Source organism: Muntiacus reevesi, chromosome 2 (genome assembly GCF_963930625.1).
Source record: "Muntiacus reevesi chromosome 2, mMunRee1.1, whole genome shotgun sequence".
Classification (NCBI taxonomy): Eukaryota; Metazoa; Chordata; class Mammalia; order Artiodactyla; family Cervidae; genus Muntiacus; species Muntiacus reevesi.
In genome coordinates, this window is record NC_089250.1 from 81,490,651 (window position 1) to 81,517,629 (window position 26,979).

General features: G+C 37.8%; 1 protein-coding gene across 2 annotated transcripts in view; it reads right to left on the reverse strand.

Annotated features, from left to right (window-relative positions):
• Positions 1 to 20,288, reverse strand: part of ZNF33B (zinc finger protein 33B) — a 60,319-nt gene extending 40,031 nt beyond the window's left edge. For both annotated transcript variants that reach the window (XM_065922228.1, XM_065922227.1), the window contains exons 1-2: positions 20,155 to 20,288; positions 18,887 to 19,031 (exon numbers count right to left, since the gene is read on the reverse strand). In XM_065922228.1, coding sequence (XP_065778300.1) covers positions 18,887 to 18,901 — 15 coding nt within the window. In that variant the 5' untranslated portion in view covers positions 18,902 to 19,031; positions 20,155 to 20,288. The remainder of the gene's footprint in view (positions 1 to 18,886; positions 19,032 to 20,154) is intronic.
• Between the last annotated feature and the right edge of the window lie 6,691 nt (positions 20,289 to 26,979).

A 26,979-nucleotide genomic window follows, 5' to 3' on the forward strand; every position in this document is an offset into this window, starting at 1 on the left:
CAGTAGAAATATTCTGTAAACCAATTTGCATTAATTATTAATTCTCAAGTTTCCACAATGGATCTGGAACTATTCTAGTTCTTGGAAATATTAAGATTAGTAAAAACCATCCTGTATTCAATAAGTATATAATCTGGTAAGAAAACATGCAGTAATATGTTACAAGTACTGTGGCTGAAGTATACACTCAATAGAGTAATGTAAATAAAAAGCAAAACTACTTCTGTTTTGAGCTTCACTGAGGAAGAACAGCTGTTGAATAAACAGTAACACTGTGTTCTTCATGAATATAGGGCCACTGCACAAGCAAAGAATAGGGCCCTCTAACATCCTCAGGAAATGAATAACAAAGCAAACAGCATAGGAGTTGAGATAAGAAAAAGGGCCACAAAAGTACTCAAGAAATGCACTATAGAGTGACTTTAGACCAGACTCCAAAGTATGCAATCACTTTCCACCTTAAAGAATACTTTTGAACACTACAGAAGTTCGTCTACAAACCACAGAAACAAACTAACAAGAAATGTATTACAAACTTTATTCTTATTTAGACTTAAGAATGTAGGTAAAATCTAGTATGCTATTTCACTACAATACATATCTTAGGTTCTAATTCTTCCATTCAGACACAATAATTAGAATGTGCAGCAGATGACACAGGAGAAGATATTCAACTAAATTGTTTTTTATTTCATTCAGAGTGGAAAAAAGAAGAAGAAGAAAAGGGCATGTCAGCCTACTCCAGCATTCTTGCCTGAAGAATCCTGTGGACAGAGAAGCCTGGTAGGCTACAGTCCATAGGATCACGAAGAGTCAGACACAAATGAGCAAATAACACAACACTAGAGTGAATGCCTCTACTTTAGGCATCACTGTTGCAGAGAAAGAGCTGCCAAAGGAGACATTCAACAGTATACTGAAAATACATGACTAAGTTTTAATTTTAGACCAATTCTCTGTTTTTAAAAAGGGAATGGAAAGCAAAAGGACAAAACAACCCACTTACATAAACTTGAAACTTGGATGCAAATAGTGAAGTGCAAGTCTTTCAGTTGTGTCCAACTCTTTGCAACCCCATGGACTATACAGTCCATGAAATTCTCCAGGCCAGAATACTGGAGTGGGTAGCCTTTCCCTTCTCCAGGGGATCTTTCCAACCCAGGTGCTGAACCCAGGTCTCCTGTGTCTCCTGAACTGCAGGCAGATTCTTTACCATCTAAGCCACCAGGAAAGCACAAAAGGTTTAGAAATTAGATACAAGTTCAATATAACAAATATCAGAATATTAAAATTTTTAAAGGTATAACAAACATCAGGTGTGAAAAATATAAAAGTCTTTACAAAAAATATAATGAAGGAAAATAAGAAGACCCAAATAAATAGAAGGATGTAAGAAATTCCTGCATAGACAGGCTCAGTATTATAAAAATATAAATTCTCTCCATGCTGATATAAAAATTCATACCAATTTCAAAAAAATTCCAGACAAGCTAATTCTAAAATATGTGAAAATGCAAAGGGTAAAAATATACAAAACAATCTTAAAGAAAAATTAAGCCATAAGGAGTACCATATATCAAGTATAATATATTATCAATGTATCATAATTAAAATATTGTGATATAGGCACAAAAATTTTCAAATGCACCAATAGAATGGAAGAGTCCAAAATGTATGTATGTCACTTGATTTTTGACAAGGATAATAGAAGGACAACCATTTCAATAAAGTGTGTTTAATTATAGTGAGCATTTATGGCTATCTTAACTGTAAACAGAAATCCACTTTAGAGAGTATATAGATCTAAATTTGAAAAATTAAAACAATAAAAATTTTAGCAAATACCATAAGAAATACCTTCATGACACTAAGAATAAGCAAAGACTTCTTAAATAGGATACAAATTACATTAATAACTCTACAATATTAAGAACCTACCCTTACCAAAAGACAGAAAGAAAATAAAAGTACAACACAAAGTGGAAAGAGACATTTGGAACACATATATCTTACAAAGAAGTCCTATCTCTAATATAGAAAGACTTTTTTTTAATTAATGAGGACAAAAATGCAGGCTATCTTGGTAACAAACCTGACAGCAAATCTCTCAATAGAAACCTTGAAAGTGAGAAGACACTGGATAAAAATTTGAATGGGCAACTTGCAAATGAGAAAATAAAAATATCTCTAATATAGAAAGACTTTTTTTTAATTAATGAGGACAAAAATGCAGGCTATCTTGGTAACAAACCTGACAGCAAATCTCTCAATAGAAACCTTGAAAGTGAGAAGACACTGGATAAAAATTTGAATGGGCAACTTGCAAATGAGAAAATAAAAATAAAAATAGAAAATAAAAATAGAATTTTAAAAGAGCTAGGAAAAATGTCACCAGAAAATTCTAAATCCAGAAATAATATTCTTCTAAAATGAATATATTTTCCACATAAAGTTTGAAAAAATTGTCAGTAATACACACAAGTCAAGAAATACTACAGGTAAGGAAAATGATATCTCATGGGAAAACATGTCAATGTATGGCAAAAACCACTACAATATTGTAAAGTAATTAACCTCCAACTAATAAAAATAAATGGAAAAAAAATAAAAATTAAAATAAAAAAAAAATTAAAAATTAAAAAAAAAACTTCAGGAAGAAATAAATAAAACTGAAAATGGAATTTAAAGCAACAAATAATGTCTTTTGGAATCTATGAAAAACACTGAAAGTAAAATACATCAAAACGCTAGCAAGAGGATAATTAAAGTTAAACTGCTTAAACATTCTGGCACTGTCTGTGAAGAGGTAAAGCACTAATTTAAGGTAAATGAAAGTAAGAATTCTGTAAAGGAAAAGTTCAACTCCTCTCTTTTACTCTACTCAGGTCACCAAATTAGTGGGACCTTTTCCCATCCCAAGTGATTAACTCAATTCTGAAACTACAGTATCAGATTCCAGGCTCAGTTCCATGTGACACCATTCCTACTTCAGACACCAACTGCAAACCCAGTGTATCTAACCACTGGATAAAAATCAAGGCTCCCACACCCTTTTTGTTCAGTTTAATAATCTGACAGAGTGGCTCACAAAACACAGAACAATAATTTACTTACTAGATTAATGGGTTAACATAAAAGGATAGAACTCAGAAATATCCAGATGCAAGAGATACACAAAGCCCTAAGGATGGGTAAAACGGTACAAAACTTCCATGCTCTTTGAACTCACTACCTTCCAATAATACCTCCACATGTTCAACAACCCGGAAGCTCTCTGAATCCCGTAAGCTCACGGATTTTTATCAAGATTACATGACATATCCAAGACTGATCAAATCACTGGTCAACGGTGGCTAATTCAGCCTCCAGCCACTCTCACTCCTCCTCAGAGGTTGGGAGGTGAGGCTGAGAATTCCAACCCTCTAATCATATGGTATACTGCAGCCATGAAATTAAAAGACGCTTACTCCTTGGAAGGAAAGCTATGACCAACCTAGATAGCATATTAAAAAGCAGAGACATTACTTTGCCAACAAAGGTCTGTCTGGCCAAGGCTATGGTTTTTCCAGTGGTCATGTATGGATGTGAGAGTTGGATGGTGAAGAAAGTTGAGCACCGAAAAATTGATGCTTTTGAACTGTGGTGTTGGAGAAGACTCTTGGACTGCAAGGAGATCCAACCAGTCCATCCTGAAGGACATCAGTCCCGGGTGTTCATTGGAAGGACTGATGCTGAAGCTGAAACTCCAATACTTTGACCACCTCATGCGAAGAGTTGACTCATTGGAAAAGACCCTGATGCTGGGAGGGATTGGGGGCAGGAGGAGAAGGGGATGACAAAGGATGAGATGGCTGGATGGCATCACCAACTCGATGGGCATGAGTTTGAGTAAACTCCGGGAGTTTGTGATGGACAGGGAGGCCTGGCGTGCTGCGATTCACGGGGTCACAAGGAGTCGGACACGACTGAGCGACTGAACTAAACTGAATCATATGGTTGGTTCTCCTGGTACTCAGTACCTCATTCTTGACAGACATTTCAAAAGTCACTTCATTAACATAAACTCAGGTATGGTTGAAACAAAAAACACCATCTTAAATGTTCTGGAGCTATTTCAGGAACTAGGGAAAAATAAACCTCAATATTATAACAACAGATTTCCCTATAGCTTTTATCACTTAAGATATTATTAGCTTTAGGAGCTAAGTTAAGAAGCCCTGAAGGAAAATCAACATACATATTTATTATAATAACAATATCATAAATGCAAATTATAATATCTAGAGTAAAACCTAAAAGAATATGAAACTATATAACTTAAAAGCTACTAGATACAAAAAGAAAATGCCTATCAAAAGGAGAATGGGGAAGATGGCAGAGGAGTAAGATGGGGAGATAACCAGCCTCTTCACAAATACATCAAAAACTCATCAAGATATGGAACAACTTCTACAAAGCATCCTCTAGGTGACCACAGAAGACTCCGGCCTCCAGGGGGACAGGCTAAGCTCCCTAAAATGAGGTAGGAGAGAGGATGGAGACATAAAAAGGGAAAAGATGGGGACCACCCTGGTGGCCCAGTGGCTAAGACACTGCACTTCCAATGCAGGAGGCCTGGGTTCAATCCCTGGTCCAGGAACTAGATCCCACATGCTGCAATTAAAATATCCCTCAAGCAGCCAAATAAATAATATTTGTTTTGTTTGTTTTTAAATGGAAAAGATGGAGAACTGGGCAAGAACTTATGCCCCAAGGGAGAGAGGGAGCCCTGAAACATCAGGAGTCCCCATGCACAGGGAAATATCCCTCATAGGCGGGCCCAAGGGGGAGCTTCAAAGTCTTGGAAAACTAGGCAAAGCAGGGACTTAGAAGGCAGTAAACAGAGAAAACTGCTCTTCTCAGCCTGTTGGCAGTTCATTGACTGTGGCCCCAAACAGAAGGCAAGGTTGGGGAACCGAGGTGGGTGCGGCACACAAGCCCAGCCAGGGTACAGCCCTTGCAGCACAGAGGGCTAGCCCAGGTGGCCTAGTGTGATGTGGCAGACAAACACAGCTGGCGCAGAGTGGGACTAGGGTACCAACAGACAGGAGGAGTACAAACCTGGACAAGTGCACACAACCCTCTTGGCACAGCCAAAAGAACACGTAACACTCGTGACAAAGAGGGCAAGGGGGTGAGATGAAACAAGTGCACATAAACCCCGCAACGCAGAGTGCACGCACGGGAGCTGAGGCAAGTGCACACAAGGAAGCAAAGGGCAGGCCTGGGGAGCCAAAACAAGTGCACAAAGCCCTGTGACACAGACGGTAAGCTCAGGGGCTGGAGGGAAGCCCACACAAGTCACCGTGAGGCAGAAGGCACAAGAAAAGATCCATACAAGCACCTACCTAGCAAGCTTCAACCAGCAACACAGGGCAGGACAGGGGAACAGAAGCATTATTCCATGATCCCAGGGACAAGCAGGGGGCTGGTGACACGGCATATGCTGAGAGGGTCACTTTGAAGCAGCTGCAGAAATACACGCACCTAACACCATGAAAGCTAGAACAACTGCCCAAAGGCATGCTGAACCCGTAGACACTCCAAAACCTACTACTGGACACTGCACTGCCCTTCAGAGAGACGAGATCCAGCTCCATCAATTGTAACACAAGCACAAGCTCCCTTAACTAGGAAAACATCGCAGGACACTAACCCAAAGCCATCCACAGGGCAGACTCCACAACCAAGAACTACGACCTTGAGAACCTTTTTTTAATTTTTTTCTTTTTCTCTTATAAATCACACTGTTTATTCTCCTAACATATCTTCACCATCACACTAGCCTTTACCAGTGCTGTGGAGTTTTCCTTTCTTTTTCTTGTTATAAAAATAAAAAAATTCATTTTAAGATTCTTTCTTTTTATAAACCATAGTGTTTATTCCCCATCGTATTTCCACCTTCACATTAGCCCTTTGCGGTGCTATGGAGTTTTCCTCTTTGCTTTCCTTGTTAAAGAAAAAAATTCATTTAAAGATTTTTTTCTTTTTTTCTTATAAAACACACAGTTTATTCCCCCTACATATTTCTACCTCCAAAAGACAAATGTTGGTTAGGTGGTTTGGAGTTTTCCTCTTTGTGTTTGTCAAAAAAAAAAGAAAGAAAAAATTCATTTTAAGATTTTTTTTCTTTTTCTCCTCTTTCACTTTTTTTTTATTTTTTCTTGATGAGTATTTTGGATTTTATTTTTCCTATATTCCACTGCTTTTCCCATAGTTCTTTACCAACTGTAACTATTCCTGAATATATATAAATCTTCTCTACATACATCTATTCATCATTCTTTTCTATTTCTCTTTTCTCTCTTTTTTAATCGTCTCCACCCCCTTTTCTCTCTTCCCTCCCTCTCTCTTTTCTCTCTTTTTCTTATTCTCCCTTTTTTCCTTCACTCTCTCTTCTTTCACCAAGTAAGTTACATTGTTGAGCCCTCTATGCTACATTCCCCAGGTGGCCCTCTGCTACGCTGAGATCTCCAGATTGAGCATTAGCTAACTCTGCTTTCAACTGGTTGATATCACCTCTGGTTTCCCTTGCTCACTAAGTCAGTCTCCTGTACTCTTCTTTAGAACACTTTGGTTATAACTGTATGTGTGGAAGTGTGTGTGTATATGTCCCAGTATTTCTGTAATTACCTGCTTGATTTCCTCCTACTAGAACAGAGGCACAAGTCATCCCTAACAAGAAATCAACACAAATCACCCAACCAACATTTCCCTCTGAGGGCAAAAATCAAAAGAAAGAAGTAATACAATCCTAAAGCCTGAGAAAAGGAGACCTCAAGTGGAGCAAGTTAGAAGAAAAAAAAAGATGATAAGATAGAGAAATACAGCACAAATGAAAGAGCAAGGTAGAAACTCACAAGACCAAATAAACAAGGAGTAAATAAGTAATCTCCCTGAAAGAGAATTCAGAACAATGATAGTAAAGATGCTCCAACAACTTGAAAACAGACGGAGAAAACGCAAGAAGCACTCAACAGTTAATACAATCACCAAGGACCTAGACGAAATAAAGAATAAGCAAACAGAGATGAATAACACAATTACTGAAATTAAAAGTACTCTAAGGGAACCAATAGCAGAATAACTGGGACAGAGGAACGGATAAGTGAGCTGGAAGATAAAATGGTGGAAATAACTTCTGAAGAGCAGAATAAAGGGAAAGAAATGAAAAGAATTGAGGATAGCCTCAGAGACCTTTGGGACAATATTAAATGCACCAACATTCGATTTATAGGGGTCCCAGAGAAAGAAGGAAAAAAGAAAGGCACTGAGAAAATTCTTGAAGAAGTTATAGTTGAAAATGTCCCCAACAAGGGAAAGAAAATAGTCAATCAAGTCCAAGAAGTGCAGAGTCTCTTACAGGTTGAACCCAAGGAGAAACACATCGAGACACATATTAATCAAGCTAACAGAGATTAAGCACAAAGAAAGAATACTAAAAGCAGCAAGGGGAAAGCAACAGGTAACATACAAGGGAAAACCCATCTGATTAACAGCAGATCTTTCAGCAGAAACTCTACAGGCCAGAAGGGAATGGCAGGGTGTATTTAAAGTACTGAAAGAGGAAACCTACAACCAAGATTACTAACTATACCCAGCAAAGACTTCATTCAAAACTGATGGAGAAATCAAAATCTTTATGGACAAGCAGAAGTTAGGAGAATTCAGCACCACCAAACCAGCCTTTCAACAAACACTAAAGGGACTCACACAGGCAGACTGACGTAAGAGAGAGGGACTCACACAGGCAGACTGACGTGAGAGAGAGGGACTCACACAGGCAGACTGACGTGAGAGAGAGGGACTCACACAGGCAGACTGACGTGAGAGAGAGGGACTCACACAGGCAGACTGACGTGAGAGAGAGGGACTCACACAGGCAGACTGACGTGAGAGAGAGGGACTCACACAGGCAGAGTGACATAAGGGAGAGGGACTCACACAGGCAGACTGACGTGAGAGAGAGGGACTCACACAGGCAGATGGACGTAAGAGAGAGGAACGACCTGCAAAAATAAACCCAGTGCAATCAAGGAAATGCCAACAGGAACATGTGAGTCAATAATTAACTGAAATGCAGACAGATTAAATGCACCAACCAAAAGATACAGACCGACTGAATGGATACAAAAACAAGACCTGTACCTATGCTGCCTACAGGAGACCCACTTCAGACCTAGAGACGCGTACAGCCTGAAAGTAAAAGGATGGAAAAAAATATTCCATGTGAATGGAAAACAAAAGAAAGCTGGAGTGGCAATCCTTATTTCAGACAAAATAGACTTTAAAGAATGTTGTAAGAGACAAAGAAGTGAGAGGGTAACAGGCAGGAAGGCCAGGGGTCTCCAGATGGAGGAAACAGGTCACAAGTGTCAGACATTTTTATCTCTCCCTTAAGCGGAAGGAGGAAACAAACTACAAGTGTCAGAATTTTTTCCTTCTCTATACAAAAATTTAAAGGTTTCTCTTAAAATTCTGTGTTGCCAAGATGACACCCGGTTCTACCTGAACTTAACTTTTCTCAAACCTTGAGCTAATCAATGAGTTTTTCTTATGGAAATATTTATCTTAAGTTTATATTAATGAAACTATGTATCTGCTTTGGAATTTGCCTTTCTTCGAAATGGTTCCACTTAAGACTAACAGACTAACTTTTTATCTTCTCTCAAACCTTGGGCTGATAATAGCTCAACAAGCTGGTATTCATATGAATTGTTTTATGGCTTCAGGATGACACAGCTCGTTCCATCCTATCCCAAAAAAGCATATTATGGGAGAGGGGCCTGGTGAAACTCCCTCAGCCTTGAGGTGTCTCACTTATCTGATTGATAGCTTTCTAACAGACATGAAACAGCTTGCTAAAGACTAGCAAGGGGGCACTCTTTCTGCCCTCTTCTGAAGTCTACGTCAGAAGCTTTGTCTATCTCTTTTGTAACTTTAATGAAACTTTATTACACAAAAACTCTGAGCAATCAAGCCTGTCACTGGCCTTGGATTGATTTCCTCTCCTTTGGAGGCCAAGGATCCCAGCATTTTTCACAGCTGAACAACAACCTGTCAGAAGGACACTACATAATGATATAGGGATCAATCCAAGAAGAAGACGTAACAACTGTAAATATCTATGCACCCAACAAAGGAGCACCTTGATACATAAGGCAAACACTGATAGGCATAACAGGAGAAATAGACAGCAACACAATAATGATAGGAGACTTTAACACCCCACTTTCACCAATGGACATATCATGAAAACAGAGAAACCATAAGGAAACACAAAGCTTAAATGAAACATTAGACCAAATGGATCTAATTGGCATCTTCAGAACTTTCTGTCCAAATGTAGAATACACTTTCTTCTCAAGTGCACGAGGAACATTCTCCATAATGGACCACATGCTGGGCCACAAATCAAGCCTCAGTAAATTTAAGAAAATTGAAATTGTATCAAGTATCTTCCGTGACCACAATGCTATGAGACTAAATAGCAACTACAGGAAAAAAAAAACAGCAAAAAACACAAACTCATGGAGATTAAATAATACATCACTAAATAACAAAGAGGTTACTGAAAAAATAAGAAAGGAAATAAAAAGGTTCCCAGAAACAAATGACAATGAAAACACGACGACCCCAAACCTATGGGATTCAGCAAAAGCAGTTTGTAAAGAGAAGTTTATAGCAATACAATCATACCTCAAGAAACAAGAAAAGCATCGAATAGATGGCCTAACTCGACATTAAAGCAGCTGGAAGAAGAAGAACCAAAAAACCCCAAAGTCATCAGAAGTAAGAAGATTGTAAAAATCAGAGCAGAAATAAATGAAAAAGTAATGAAGGAAACAACAGCAAAGATTAGTAAAACTAAAAGCTGGTTCTTTGAGAAGATAAACAAAATTGACAAACCCTTAGCCAGACTCATCAAGAATAAAAGGGAGAAAAATCAAATCAACAGTATTAGAACTGAAAAAGGAGAGGTTACAACAGACAACACAGAAATACAAAGGATCATAAGAGAATATTATGAGCAACTATATGCTGGTAAAACTGACAGCCTAGAGGAAATGAACAGATACTTAGAAAAGATCAGCCTCCCAAGACTGAACCAGGAAGAAATAGAAATTATGAACAACCCAATTACAAGCACTGAAATCAAAACAGTGATCAAAAATCTCCCAAAAAACAAAAGCCCAGGACCCGATGGCTTCACAGAGGAATTCTATCAAACATTTAGAGAAAAGCTAATGCCTATTTTTCTGAAACTCTTCCTAAAAACTGCAGAAGGAACACTTCCAAACTCACTCCGTAAGTCCACAATCACCCTCATACCAAAACCAGGCAAGACAACATGAAAAAAGAAAATTACAAGCAATATCACTGATGAAGATAGATGCAAAAATCCTCAACAAAATTCTAGCAAACAGAATCCAACAACACAATAAAAAGCTCACAGGCCATGATCAAGTCCAGTTTAGTCCAGAGATGCAAGGATTCTTCAATATATGCAAATCAATCAACATGATATACCATATCAACAAATTGAAAGATAACAACCATATGATTATCTCAATAGATGCAGAAAAAGCCTTCGACAAAATCCAGCATCCATTTATGATAAAAACGCTTCAAAAAATGGGAATAGAAGGAATCTAACTCAACATAGTAAAGTCCATATATGAAAAGCCAATAGCAAACATTATTCTCAATGGCGAAAAACTAAAAGCATTCCCTCTAAAATCAGGAATAAGACAAGCATGTCCAGTCTCACCACTATTATTCAACATAGTTTTGGAAGTGCTAGCTACAACAATTAGAGAAGAAAAAGAAATAAAAGGAATCCAGATCAGAAAAGAGGAATAAAAACTCTCACTGCTTGCAGATGACATGATACTATACATAGAAAACCCAAAAGAAACTATCAGAAAATTATGAGGGCTAATCAGTGAATTCAGCAAAGTCGCAGGATACAAGGTCAATACACAGAAATCACATGCACTCCTAATACTAACAATGAAAAATCAAAAAGAGCAATTAAGAAACCAATACCATTCACCATTGCAACAAAAATAATTAAATATCTAGGAATAAACCTACCTAAGGAGTCAAAAGTATATGGAAAACTATAAGTCACTGATGAAAGAAATCAAAGATGACATAAATAGATGGAGAGATATTCTGTGTTCCGGGGTAGGAAGAATCAATATTGTGAAAATGACTATACTACCAAATGCAAACAGATTCAATGTAATCCCTGTCAAATTACCAATGGCATTTTTCACAGAACTAGAACAAAAAAATTCACAATTCATATGGAGACACAAAAGACCCTGAATAGCCAAAGCAGTCTTGAGAAAGAAGAATGGACCTGGAGGAATTAACCTTCCTGACTTCAGACTATACTACAAAGCTACAGTCATCAAGACAGTATGGTACTAGCACAAAACCAGAAACAGAGACCAATGGAACAAGATAAGAGAACCCAGAGATAAACCCATCCACCTACAGTACCTGATTTTTGACAAAGGAGGCAAAAATATACAATTGAGCAAATACAGCCTCTTCAATAAGTGGTGTGGGGAAAACTGGACAGCTACTTCATTCAAAAGAATAAAATTAGATCACTACCTAATACCATACACAAAGATAAACTCAAAATGGATTATAGACCTAAATTTAAGACCAGAAACTGTTAAACTCTTAGAGGAGAACATAGGCAGAAAACTCGATGACGTAAATCAAAGCAAGATCCTCTAGGATCCATCTCCTAGAGTAATGGAAATAAAAACAAAAATAAACAAGTAGGACCTAATTAAACGTAAAAGCTTTTGCACAGCAAAGGAAACCACAAACAAGGTGAAAAGACAGCCCTCAGAACGGGAGAAAATAATAGCAAATGAAACAACTGATGAAGATTAATCTCCAAAATATACAAGCAGCTCATACAACTCAATATCAGAAAAGCAAACCCAATCAAATTAGGAAACAGACCTGAAGAGACATTTCTCCAAAGAAGACATGCAGATGGCTAACAAGCACATGAAAAGATGCTCAACATCACTCATTATTAGAGAAATGCAAATCAAAACTGCAATGAAGTATTACCTCACACTGGTCGGTCAGAATGGCCATCATCAAAAAACCTACAAACAATAAATGTTGGAGAGGGTGTGGAGAAAAGGGAACACTCTTGCATTGCTGGTGGGAATGTAAACTGATACAGCCACTGTGGAAGACAGTATGGAGACTCCTTAAAAAGCTAGGAATAAAACCATCATATGACCCAGCAATCCCACTCCTAGGCATATACCCTGAGGAAATCAAAACTGAAAAAGACACATGTACCCCAATGGTCACTGCAGCACTATTTACAATAGCTAGAACATGGAAACAACCTAGATGTCTGTCAACAGATGAATGGATAAAGAAGTTGTGGTACATATACACAATGGAATACCACTCAGCCATAAAAAAGGAACACAGTGGAATCTGTTCTAACGAGGTGGACGAAACTAGAGCCTATTATATAGACTGAAGTAACTCAAAGAAGTATAAGTATCATATACTCACACATATATATGGAATCTGAAGAGATGGCACTGATGAATTTATTTTCAGGGCAGCAATGGAGAAACACACATAGAGAACAGACCTATGGTCACGGTGGGAGGAGAGGAGGAAGAAGGGGAGATATTGGAGAGAGTTACATAGAAATTTACAATCCCATATGTAAAATAAACAGCCAATGGGAATTTGCTGTGTGACTCAGGGAACTCAAACAGGGGCTCTGTGACAGGCTGAAGGGTGGGATGGGGAGGGAGATGGGAGGGAGGCAACATGGGTATACCTATGGCTGATTCTTGTTGATGTACGACAGAAAACCACAAAATTTTGTAAAGCAATTATCCTTCAATTAAAAAAGAAAAAAACAAGACAAGAAAGCAGAGACATTAGTTGCCAACAAAGGTCTGTCTAGTCAAAGCTATGGTTTTTCCAGTAGTCATGTATGGATGTGACAGTTGGACCATAAAGAAGGCTGAGCACCAAAGAATTGATGCTTTTGAACTGAGGTGTTAGAGAAGACTCTTGAGAGTCCCTTGGACTGCAAGGAGATCCAATCAGTCCATCCTAAAGTCCTCACTATTCATTGGAAGGACTGATGCTGAAGCTGAAGCTCCAATACTTTGGCCACCTAATGCAAAGAACTGAGTCATTGGAAAAGACCCTGATGCTGGGAAAGACTAAAGGCAAGAGGAGAAAGGGATGACAGAGGATGAGATGGTTGGATGGCATTACTGACTCGATGGACATGGGTTTGGGCAAGCTCTGGGAATTGGTGATGGACAGAAAAGCCTGGCGTACTGCAGTCCATGGGGTTTCAAGGAGTCGGATGTGACTAAGAGACTGAACTGAGCTGAAATTTATCTAGTCAGTGTTTTTAACTTTTTTTTACAATTTATTTTACATGTTAGGTAAAAGATCAAAATACACAAATCTTAATGTATTATGTGATAAGTTTTGATAAATGGGTACATTCATTTATTCCTAGATATCTTATTTTTGATGCAATTATAAATGGGCTTGTTTTCTTAATTTGTTTCTGAAAGATCATTTTTTGTGTATAGAAACACTATAGATTTTATGTGTTAATTTGTATTGTGCAGCTTTACTGTATTCATTTATTCTATTTTTGGTGGCACCTATAGGATTTTTTGTGTGCTGTGTGCTAAGTCGCTTCAGTTGTGTGTGTCTCTTTGCTATCCTATGGACTGTAGCCTGTCAGGCTCCTCTGTCCATGGGATTCTCCAGGCAAGAATACTGGAGTGGGTTGCCATTTCTTCCTCCAGGGGATCTTCCCGACCCAGGGTTTGAACTCCCTCTCTTACGTCTCCTGCATTGGCAGGCAGGTTCTTTACCATGAGCACCGCCCTGGGAAGCCCATATGACTTTTTATATATGGTATAATGTCATATGCAAATTATGTAAGTTTTCTTTTTTCCTTTCCCATTTGGATTTCTTTTCTTTTTGTCTTATATAACTGCTGTGACTAAGACTTCCAATAATATGTTGAATAAAAGTGGCAAGAAAAGGAAAAAGAAAAAGGAGAATGGATAAGTAAATTGTCTTTTCATGTAGTGGAATACTGTGCAGCAATACAAGAGATAAACTACTGGTACATGCAGCAACATGGATGAATCTAACATATATTTGATGAAAAAAGCCTCATATAAAAATGTACACACAAATTGTATACATCTAAGTTTCAATAACAGGCAAAATTACTAAATAATGATAGACAAGCACCACAAAGGGGAAGGAAAGTTGTTCTTAAAGACTGGAAAAGTCATGAAGGAACCTTAAGGGGTGGAGGAAATATTAAGCATGTTGACCTAGTTGGTAGTTACTATGATTTATATATGTGTCTTTAAAAAAAGGCTGTATACACTTATATTGAATGCATCTTACACACTTTATTGTATCATGATATAGCACAAAACAGAATTAAAAAATCAGACTTCAAAAAAGGGGAAAGTGGAATATATGAATCACGATTTAAACAGTGAATGAATTTATAAAATCAGCAATAAATATCTGCCAGTAAGTTGACAGCCAGTAGCTATAGGGCTTTACAACAAGATAATTTATAGCTTCTGAAAGCAAAGGTTTGAAAATGTGATATTTTCTTAAGTTGCTAATAGAGCATGTGTTGATAAAAATCTTGGTATCTGTTGATGTAGCTACATATCATAAATACCAAGGCTGAGACTGCTTAAATATCTGAAGAGGGATAGTTCACTGATTGAGAAGTAAAGTAAGTTGGTAAGGTGGAGAAGTAAGGTAGGGTGGAGAAACACAGTATCACTTAGGGATCCTATGTTAAAATAGAATAATGTATTGTAAGCTGACTCAGTGTCAAAATACAAAGCAAAATAAAATAAATCAATAAAACATGTATGAACAACCAACAAGAAAGCACAGCAAGTAAATACACTGTGGGACAGAGGGCCTAAAACCAAACAACAATAAATGAAAATAGATTAAATCACCCAACATAAAAAACAGTAATCTTAAGCTTAAAAGGTCCACCTCTTAATTTTTGACTAGAAAAAAAAATCCTAACGAAAACAAAACAGGATTTTGTTTATATCTCTATCATAGTGAAAGTGTTAGTCACTCAGTTGTGTCTGACTCTTTGTGACTTCATGGACTGTAGCTTGCCAGGCCCCTCTGTCCATGGAATTCTCCAGGCAAGAATACTGGAGTGGGTTGCCATGCCCTTCTCCAGGGGGTCTTCCCAACTCAGGGATCGAACCGAGGTCTCCTGCATTGCAGGCAGATTCACTATCATTTGACCTACTGGGAAGCCCACCTTGATAGGGATACAAGTCTCTATCATAAGACTTGTAACAATGTAAAAACTAAATGCCCGACATAATTCTAAGAATTGCTACTTGTAAAAACTATATATTATTCTAGGACACATAATAAATATTCATAAATGGTTGCTGAATGGATGAATTAAGAACCAGTTCAGTTACATTAAGTGAATACTAATTACAGTGAAAGGGAGACTCATGTGTGATAAAAATAGTTGCAGTAAAGTGGAAAAGAGAGCCTAAACATAAACCCACACCACACTTAACACAGTTAATTGATTTTTGAGGGGGTGCCAATAACACACAACATGAAAAGGATAATCTCTTTAGTAACTGGTGTTGAGGAAACTGGATATCTAGCTGCAAAAGGATAAAACTGGACCCTGATCTTACATCACTCAGAACAATTAACTTGAAATACATCAAAGACTTAGACAAAAGATCCTAAAAGAAAACACAGGGAAGGAGTTCCTTGACATTATTCCTGGCAATGATTCTTGGATAAGATACCAAAAGCACAAGCAAAAAAAGCTAAAATAAACAAACAGGGCTACATCAATTGTAAGAGCTTTGGGGGACTTCCCTGGTGGTCCAGGGGTTAAGACTCTAAGCTACCACTGTAGGAGACGCAGGTTCAATCCCCTGGTCTGGGAACTAGGATCCCACAATGCCACGTGGTGTGGCCAAAACAAACAAAAACGTTAGAGCTTCTGCACAGTCAAGGAAACAATCAAGAAAACTGAAAAGGCAACCTATAGGAAAATATTCCCAAGACATGCTTCTGATAATATACAAAATACATAAAGAACTCATATAACTCAAAAGCAAGAAAGCAAATAATCCAATTTAAAAATGGTCAAAGAACGTTAATAAACATTTTTCCAAAGACATACAAATGGCCAAAGGTGCTCAAAATCACTAATCAAATGTAAACAAAATCACAATGAGGTATCATCTCACACTTGTTAAAATGGCTATTATCAAAAAGACAGTAGATAACAAATGCTGTCAAGGATTCAGAGAAAAGGGAAGCCTTGTGCACTGTTAGTGGGAATGCAAACTGGTGTAGCAATTATGGAAACACTATGGAGGCTCCTGAAAAAATTTAAAATAGAACTATTTTATGATCCAGCAATTCCACTCTTGGGTATAAACCCCAAAGAAACAAAACCACTATCCTAAAGAGATATCTGTACCCTCATGTTCACTGTAGCATTACTTGCAATAGCCAAGGGATAGAATGAATGAATGTTCAAGAAGAATGAATAAAGAAAATGTAATGGATGTATACAATGGAATACTATTTGGCTATAAAAAGAAGGAAATCCTGACATTGGGAAAAATGTAAATGAACCTTGAGGGTATTATGCTAAGTGAAATAAGTCAGACAACGAAAGGTATACTATTGGTATCACTTACATGTGGAATCTAAAAACACCACCACCACCACCAATAAAAGCCAATTTCACAGAAAGAATGAAATGGGGGTTGCCAAGGGCTAGGAAAAAGGGGAAACAGAATGATGTAAATCAAAAGGTATTATAAGAATAATTTTGCTCAGCCACAAAACGTAATGAAACTGGGTCATTTGTAGAAATGCTTGGTCAGGAAATATTATCCTTTTATTGCGCTCTTTATTTTTTACAGATGGGTAACATAAAATTAGGTCCTTTATATATATATATATGTATGTATGTATTTTTTTTCCAGATGGCTTAAGGTACTACATACTTTTTTTAAAAAAACATGCTTGGCATTTTTAGACAAAAAATTTCATTAGGCCCCTGGGGTAAGCAAAACAAGAATAAAAAACAGAAAAGCACAAAAGGATTGTATTACAATATAAAAGTTTCAGAAAATATACTATTAAATGAAAAGACAAAAAGCATACTGAGAAAAGATAATTAGTAACAGTTATAACAAAAGATTACCATTTAAAATACATAGGGAATCCATACAAAACTCAGTGCAAAACCTGAAAAGCCATACACTTATGAAAGTTGCACAACCACAATCATCAGTCACAAAATTAAAGTTTTTCACCTATTTTGGAGGAAGAAATTTTTATATCTGGAAAGATGGGAGGGAAAATAATCTTGATTTTCATATCTTTTAACTCAAACCTATTAATCACAGAACCCTAGAGCAGTGATTCTTAAACTTAGCAACTATCTGCATCACATGAATACCCTGTTAAAACAGACTACTGAGCCTACCCCTCCATTTCTTTGCCAGCAGGTTTGAGATAGGGTATGAGCATCTGCAATTTCACACCAAGTTTCCGGGTGATGCTGCTGCTTCCAGCCAAAGAACCTCACTTTGAGAAGCACTGCTCTAGAGTCTGAGACACACCTGTATTTGTGCAGAGAGTGACAAGGATATTCATAGTAGCACAGTTTATATTACTAAAAAATCGAAACTACCTAAATTTAGGTAGGTATCTAAATACCTACCAATAGAATATTGAGAATGGAAAAATATGGCATTAAAAGGAATAAAACTATGTATCAATAGATTTCAAATTATTAGTGAACCAGAAAACTGTATCACAGATACATTAAAATAGTTTATGTATTTTTAAAAAGCACCCCAAACAATATATAGTATTGTTCAACTATCTACATATTTTTCCAATGTGGGGGTAAAATGAGAAGTCTAACAGAAGCTGGAACTAAACTCAGAACTAAACTCTGGGGCACAATAAGAAGTACCCTAAGAAAAAGCCATCAGAAGAGTGGTTTCAGAAGTGAACAAAGGAGACCTTCCAGGAGAGAGCAGTCAGTAATGCAGCGTTGTTCAAGGAAGACAACTACAATTAAGTCACTGGTGACTTTTACCTGAATAGATTCTAAAGTGGAGAAGAACCAAGACAGAATGCTATGGGATGAAATCTGACTGAAGAACTCATTTACCAGAGAATTTAACTTTGAACCATCTGTTTCAGGACTTCTACGCACAGCTTGGCTAAGATAAAATAGCTTTGTAACAGGCATGCAGGCCATTTATTCCTCTAAACATACTCTAAAAATAAGTATGACTATCATAAAATTCATTATTTGAACCATCTCTTCAACCCTTTTACCCTCAGTAAGGAATGGTTTGAGGCACTCATTTCAGGGCTGTCCCTGGAAATTACTTACTACGTGTCCCTAGGTTAAGAGCAAAAAGGGTATCTTCCAGTAAGACTCTGTTGCGTCTTCAAAGGAATCTTTTTGTATCCAAAATACAGTGTCTCCCTTTCGGCCATGGTTATCAGAAACATCAGAAACCTATTTGTAGGTTAACTTAGAAACTGTGTTATATAAATGATCAGTATATATAAGCCAACTTGGTTCTGCTCTTGATTTGCTATCTTTTTATTTTCTATGAAGTTCATTTTTTATCTATTACTGATTTCTCATCTTAACGTTTGGACTCTTAAAATCTCACAAAGTCCACAGTTAAATAAAGGAATGAATGAACAAACTCACCTGGGATTTATTCATTTTCAGCTGTTCTTGGAAAAATGTAGACAATTCTGAAGATACACTGGGTTAGAAGAGGACTGGAGTCATGAAAGATCCGGCCTGTGTGGCAGCTCCTGAATTCTCCTTTCTTATAAAGCTAAACACACCACTAGATAAGGAAAAAAATGTTAATGTCCCTTTGACCTTCAAAGACAGGGATATATATTGTTGATGATCACCTACCTAATACAACTCTAATATTACCATGTAGCTCTTGGGTATAAATTTTTTCAGAGTTAAGTATTTACTGCCTATGGATATTTCATAACAGTTTAAATCTCCCTTGGTGTTCACAAAATTTTTTTAATTATAAAATTGATTAAAACAAATAAAAATACACACAATGAAGGAATATTAATTACACCAAAACTGTTGTTAAAAAAAGAATACTTAGGACTAAAGAAGAAAGAAAAAGAAACTCAGGACTAGGATGTTTAACTTCCCGACTAACATTACTAAACCTTTGCTTAATGACTCCACAGAAAGCTATAAAAAGCAGTGCTTTAAGGAAAGACCCATGTTTTATCGTTGTTGCCATTTCACAGAAGACTCTTCTATAAACCACTTGCTTTTAGTTGCATGAAAAAGTGTAAACAGTACTGGCTTATGAGTCAGATCTTTTAGTCTTCGCCACTAACTGATTTGAACAAGGCACGAATCTTCAGAAACAAAGAGAAAGAAATTCTATCCAAAGAGACAAAAAACCAGATAATTCTTGACTATCTTTCCTGAATGCTAAGGGAAGCAGAAGAGAGAAACAACATACACAAACAGGAAATAATGGACATGACTGGGGAGCAGTTTGGAATCCAAAAGGATAAATGGAGAACCAAAGGAACGGAGTCTGTGTACAAAGCTAACCGATCAGCCCCGACTGGTGGCTCTTCCAAGACCCCACGCCCTGCACCACTCGCCCCTCCCCAGCAAGCGTTCGCCCAGCAGCCCCGCCCCCGCTTCGGGCCACCGCTCGCCGCCGCGTCTCGTGTGTATATTAAGCCCCTCCTCCTGAGCCCTTAGAAACGGCCTCTCGCGCAGCGGCGCCAACTCAGGGCTGGGGCTAGTCTGTCGCGCAGCGGCGCCAACTCAGGGCTGGGGCTAGTCTGTCGCGCAGCGGCGCCAACTCAGGGCTGGGGCTAGTCTGTCAGGGACTTCGACCCACTCTTCTCAATGGAAACGCCCCCTTCTCGCTGTCCCAGGGGCCTACGGAGCTCCTCCTCGCCACGGGTACTGACCTTTTCCCTCCTACTCGCTAAACTACACAGAACCCCTTCAGTCCTCAACCAGCCATCCTGACTGAGCTCACTCGCCTCTCACTCGTCTCCGAGGGGCACTGGCCCCAGAAGAGTGCATAGACTCAGCAGCCCCGGAACCGCTTCCCAGGCACGGCTGGAGAAAAACAGAAACAGAGGCGGAAATGCATAGAGGGAAAAGGTGGAACTAGGCATGCGCAGATGGCCCACACGTAGGGCCAGACAGTCTACGCTGACCACCAGAACTAGGTTTCCCTTCAGTCTCGCCGACCAGCGGGTTGGGATTAGCTGAGAGCCCAGCACACCTGGCAGTGGAAGATTTGGACCTGAGGTAATTTAAGCAGCTAGAGCCGGTCAGGGACTTTTCCCAAAGTTATGGATTACAGCCGAGTTCTCTGTGCAGCCAAGAATGCAGATTTACGTACAGTCAAGTAAAGGTAAACTGTACGTCAATTTCACTTTTTTTTTTTTTAACACTGGGAAATGGGGATTTACTTGGTGGTTCAGTGGTTAAGATTACACACTTCCAACACAGGGAGCCTGGTTCAATCCCTGGTCAGGGAGCTGGATCCCACATGCCACTAACTGAGTTCACATGCCACAACTAAAGTTAACAGCTGCCAAAAGGAAGATCGAGGATCTGGCGACCCAGCACAGTCAAATGAAATAAATAAATACTAGGAAATAGATCCCATTAATACAATAAAAGAGTTATATTATCAGGGAAAGCTGGCGGAGATTGGGGGTGGCAGACAAGAAAGCAAGTTAAAATCATGAAAGCAATAAATGAAAATTGTAGATAAATTAAGTGGACACAATCCAAAAGAAAACAGTCTTCCTCTATGTATAATCATCTTAGAGAAGAGCCTGGCAACCCACTCCAGTATTCTTGCCTGGAGAATCCTAAGGGTAGAAGAACCTGGCGGGCTACAATCCACAGGGTCACAAAGAGTGGGAGGCGACTGAAGAGACATAGCACGCATATATAAATATATTCTTTCATTTGTGACATTAAAATTACTTCAGAAAAAGGGAGATAAATCCTTTCAAAGGTAGATTCACTTATTTTTGACAAAATTCCAATAAGAATCTCAACTAATTTTTGCATCTACTCCTTTTCTCTTTGATTTTTTAAAGTATTGTGTACATTACAAAAGCATTCTCAACTTCATCTGGAATAAAATTAAATCTAAATTAAACAGCCAGATGTTCTTAAAGTGCTGCATTCAATATGTCAGCAAATTTGGAAAACTCAGCAGTGACCACTGGACTGGAAAAGGTCAGTTTTCATTCCAATTCCAAAGAAGGGCAGTTCCAAAGAATGTTCACATTACTGTACAGCTGTACTCATTTCACATGCTAGTAAGGTTATGCTCAAAATCCTTCAAGCTAGACTTCGGCAGTATGTGAAGCAAGAACTTCCAGATGTATAAGTTGGGTTTAGAAAAGGCAGAAGAACCAGAGATCAAATTGCCAACATTCATTGAATCAAAGAGAAAGCAAGGGAATTCCAGAAAAACATTTACTTCTGTTTCACTGATTATGCTAAAGTCTTTGACCATGTGGATCACAACAAACTGTGGAAAATTCTTCAAGAGATAGGAATACCAGACCACCTTACCTGTCTCCTGAGAAACCTGTATGCCAGTCAAGAAGCAACAGTTAGAACTGGACATGGAACAACAGACTGGTTCAAAATTGGGAAAGGAGTACATCAAGGCTGTATGTTGTCACCCTGCTTATTTAACTTATATGTAGAGTACATCATGTGAAATGCCAAACTGGATGAAACACAAGCTGAAATCAAGATTGCAGGAGAAATATCAACAACCTCAGATATGCAGATGATACCACTCTAATGCCAGAAATTGAAGAGGAACTAAAGAGCCTCATGATGAAGGTGAAAGAGGAGAGTGAAAAAGCTGGCTTAAAACTCAATATTAAAAAAAAAACTAAGATTATGGTGTCTGGTCCCATCACTTCATGACAAATAGGAGGGGAAAAAATGAAAGCAGTGCCAGATTTTATTTTCTTGGGCTCCAAAATCACTGTAGATGATGACTGCAGCCATGACATTAAAAGACATTTGCTCCTTGGTAGGAGAGCTATGACAAACCTAGACACCATATTAAAAAGAGACATCACTTTGCTGACCATGGTCCATATAGTCAAAACAATGGTTTTTCCAGTAATCATACACGGATGTGAGAGGTGGACCATAAAGAAGGCTGAGCACCAAAGAATTGATGCTTTTGAACTCTGGTGCTGGAGAAGATTCTTGAGTTCCTTGGACAGCAAGGAGATCAAATCAGTTAATCCTAAAGGAAATCAACCCTAAGTATTCATTGGAAGGATTAATGCTGAAGCTCCAATACATTGGCCACCTGATGCAAAGAGCCGACTCACTGGAAAAGAGCCTGATGTTGGAAAGACTGAAGCAAAAGGAGAAGGGAGTGGCAGAGGATGAAGTGGTTACACAGCATCACCAACTCAATGGACATGAATTTGAGCAAATTCTGGGAGACAGTGAAGGACAGAGGAATCTGTCATGCTCTAGTCCATGGGTCTCAAAGAGTTGGACATGACCTAGCAACTGAGCAACAAACAGCCAGAAAGTATTTCAAAAAGGAGAAAATTGTCTAAGAGAAATCTCAATATGTATAATATTGCTCAGTTATTTAAAATAGTTTGGCATCTGCTTCATGGTAATACAATAACCATGATTAAGAGTATTTTTTAAATGTAGTATAATAAATGTAGCATCTCAAAACAACCAGGGAAGGAAAGGAATATTCCAAACAGCAAGTCATTCCCAAAAAAGATCACATTTGATACAGGTTCATATGGATTCAAGGTCTGAAATACTTATAAAGTAAACCACTAAGCTAGTAAAGGAAAATAGAGATGAGAAGTTGTAACATCAAAAAACCCACACATTCAATGTGAAACATTTTATAATAAAAAATAGCAAACAACTCAGCTCTAGTTTTTAAAAGACGTTAAAAGCAAATAACCAAGAAATTATATTTTTACTATTTGAAAGAAAAGAAGAATTAATAAGATCTTTAAAGCAATAAAAGGAAAAAACTTAAAATGCGCTATAGAACTGAGTAGTAGTGTAATAAAAAGAAAAAATTCAAGTAAACACGTTTGAAAAAGTTGATTAGAATGGAAAGAAATGCAAACGTTTAAGTAAAAACATGCAAGATATCATTTACTGAGACTTAAATTTTTACTTTATATGTATACACACACACACACACAAAAGTTCATTTTGTCCACTTTTATGAGTTTTGACAAGTGCATAGATTTGTGTAACCACCACTGTACTCAAAATACAGAACTGCAGACCCCCAAATTACTTCATACTGCCCTTTTGAAATAAAAACCTCTCACCACTCTAAACTTCTGGCAGCCACTACGTATTATATGCTTGTTTTTTCTAAAAAGTACTTTTACAAATACATGTAAACAAATAGTATGCTTAATGGTGAAATATGGAAAGTGTTCAACTGAAAAGTCAGACAAAGATAAGGATGCATACTATCTGCAACTTTATTTGGCATTTTTTCCACAGTTCTTAGAGTAAAAGAGCAAAATAATCATGTACACAGAATATTCAAATGAAAGTATCCAAAATAAAAGTTTTAGAAATTTGATACAAATTCAATACAACAAATTTCAGAAAATTAAATTATTTTAAAGGTATCCATAGGGACAGAATAAAGAAACAAATTAGGTGATTAAATAGTTAACACCAATAGGGGATTGTAAGTAGAAAAAAAAAAAAATACAGTAGACCCCTGTAAGTTAATGATCACTTAGAAAGCAGGTTTGCTTAACCACAAAACCAAGCAGGCTTATCTGCCTGCTAATAAACCATGCAGCACAGCATGAGACATGCCCCAAAATAATAAAACAATGGTAGTGTGAGACCCACATGCTGCCCAGTGCACTAAGTTAATGACCCCCAGGACATGCTTTCTGCACACACACAAAACAGTAATTTATGGAAAGGTGACATTTCAAAGTAAAGATCCTTATTGTACTGAGACCTGAAATAACTTTTCCACAGTTCATGACCTGAAGAACTATGGACAGAAGTTCATAACATTGTACAGGAGGTGGTGATCAAAACCATCCCCAAAAGAAGAAATGCAGAAAGGCAAAATAGTTGTCTGAGGAGGCCTTACAAATAGTTGAGGAAAAAAAGAGAAGCTAAAGGCAAAGGAGAAAAGGAAATATATACCCATCTGAATGCAGAGTTCCAAAGAATAGCAAGGAAATATAAGAAAGCCTTCCTAAGTGAACAATGCAAAGAAATAGAGGAAATCAACAGAATGCGAAAGACGAGAGATCTCTTCAAGAAAATAAGAGATACAAAGAGAATATTTCATGCAAAGATGGAAACAATAAAGGACAGAAATGGTATGAACCTAACAGAAGCAGAAGATATTAAGAAGAGGTGGCAAGAATACACAGAAGAACTATACAAAAAGATCTTAGTGACCCAGATAATTACCGCAGTGTGGTCACTAACCTAGAGTCAGACATCCTGGAATGTGAAGTCAAGTGGGCCTTAGGAAGCATCACACGAACAAAGCTCATGGAGATGATGCAATTCCAGTTGAGCTATTTCAAATTCTACAAGATGATGCTGTTAAAAGTGCTGCAGTCAATATGCCAGCAAATTTGGAAAACTCAGCAACAGTCATGGGGCTGGAAAAGGTCAGTTTTGATCACAATCCCAAAGAAAGGCAATGCCAAAGAATGTTCAAACTACTGCTCAATTGCACTCATCTCACATGCTAGCAAAGTAATGCTCAAAATTCTCCAAGCCAGGCTTCAAAAGTACATGAACTGAGAACTTCCAAATGTTCAAGTTGGATTCAGAAAAGGCAGAGGAACCAGAGATCAAATTGCCAATGTCCGATGGATCATAGAAAAAGCAAGAGAATTCCAGAAAAACGTGTGCTTCTGCTTCACTGACTATGCTAAAGCCTTTGATTGTGTGACAACAAACTGTGGAAAATTCTTAAAGAGATGGGAATGCCAGACCAGACCACCTTACTGGCCTCCTGAGAAATCTGTATGCAGGTCAAGAAGCAACAGTTAGAATCAGACATGGAACAATGGACTGGTTCCAAACTGGTCAAGGTTATCTATTGTCACATTACTTATTGAACTTATATGCAGAGTACATCACAGTACATCATGCAAAGTGCCAGACTGGATAAAGCACAAGCTGGAATCAAGATTGCTGGGAGAAATATCAATAACCTCAGATATGCAGATGATATCACACTTATGGCAGAAAGTGAAGAAGAACTAAAGAACCTCTTGATGAAGGTGAAAGAGGAGAGTGTAAAAACTGGCTTAAAATTCAACATTCAAAACCTAAGATCATGGCATCCAGTCCCATCACTTCATGGAAGTAGATGGGGAAACAATGGAAACAGTGACAGACTTTATTTTCTTGAGCTCCAAAATTACTGCGGACAGTGACTGCAGTCATGAAATTAAAACATGCTTGCTCCTTGGAAGAAAAGCTATGACAAACCTAAACAGCATATTAAAAAGCAGAGACATTACTTTGCAAACAAAGGTCTGTCTAGTCAAAGCTATGGTTTTTCCAGTAGTCATGTGTGGATGTGAGAGTTGGACCATAAAGAAAGTTGAGCACTGAAGAACTGATGCTTTAGAACTGTGGTGTTCGAGAAGACACTTGAGAGTGCCTTGGACAGCAAGGAGATCCAACCAGTCCATCCTAAAAGAGATCAGTCCTGAATATTCATTGGAAGGACTGATGCTGAAGCTGAAGCTCCAATACTTTGGCCACCTGATGTGAAAAACTGACTCATTGGAAAAGACCCTGATGCTGGTAAATATTGAGGGCAGGAGGAGAAGGGGATGACAGAGGATGAGATGGTTGGATGGCATCACCAACTCAATGGACATGAGTTTGAGCAAGCTCTGGGTGTTGGTGATAGACAGGGAAGCCTTGCGTGCTGCAGTCCATTGGGTCACAAAGAGTTGGACACGACTGAGCAACTGAACAACAACAACAAATTTCTCAGTGGAAATTCTATAGACCAGGAGAGAATGAAATGTCATATTCTGAAAACTGAAAGAAAAAATATGTCTGCGAAGTTATCATTCACATATGAAGGAAAAATACTTTGCCAGACATACAAAAGCTGAGGGGTTTCTTATCACTCAACATGCCTTGAAGAAATGCTGGAAGAAGTTCTTCAAGCTGAAATGAAAAGACACTAATGAGAAACATGAAAACATAAAGTATACAACACATTGGTGAAAATAAATATACAATCAGAAAACTCTGATTCTATAATAAACGGTATGTTAAGTTACTTACCTAAAGTATAATGGCTAAAGGAAAAGAGTATTAAAGTAATTATAGTTATTATGTGCTAATAAATATATAATATAGAGAGGTAAAAAGTGATATCAAAAATATAAAAGAGGGAGTAAAAGTACGAAGCTTTTGTAGGCTATCAAAGTTAAGTTACTACCAGCTTTAAGTGGACTTTATTAGCTGAGATGTCTCATGTAAACCTCACATTAACCACAATGTAAAAAACATAGAATAAATTCACAAAAGAAAAGAAGAAACGAGAAACAGGATACCACCACAAAAAATCACAAATTTACAAAGGAAGGCAAGAATAGAGGGGAAAAGAGTATGTGGAGATACAAAATAAGCAGAAAGCAATTAATAAGATGACTAGTACATGAATTGATTTCACCAGTCAAAAGGCTGAGTGGCTGGATCAATAAGAAAAACAG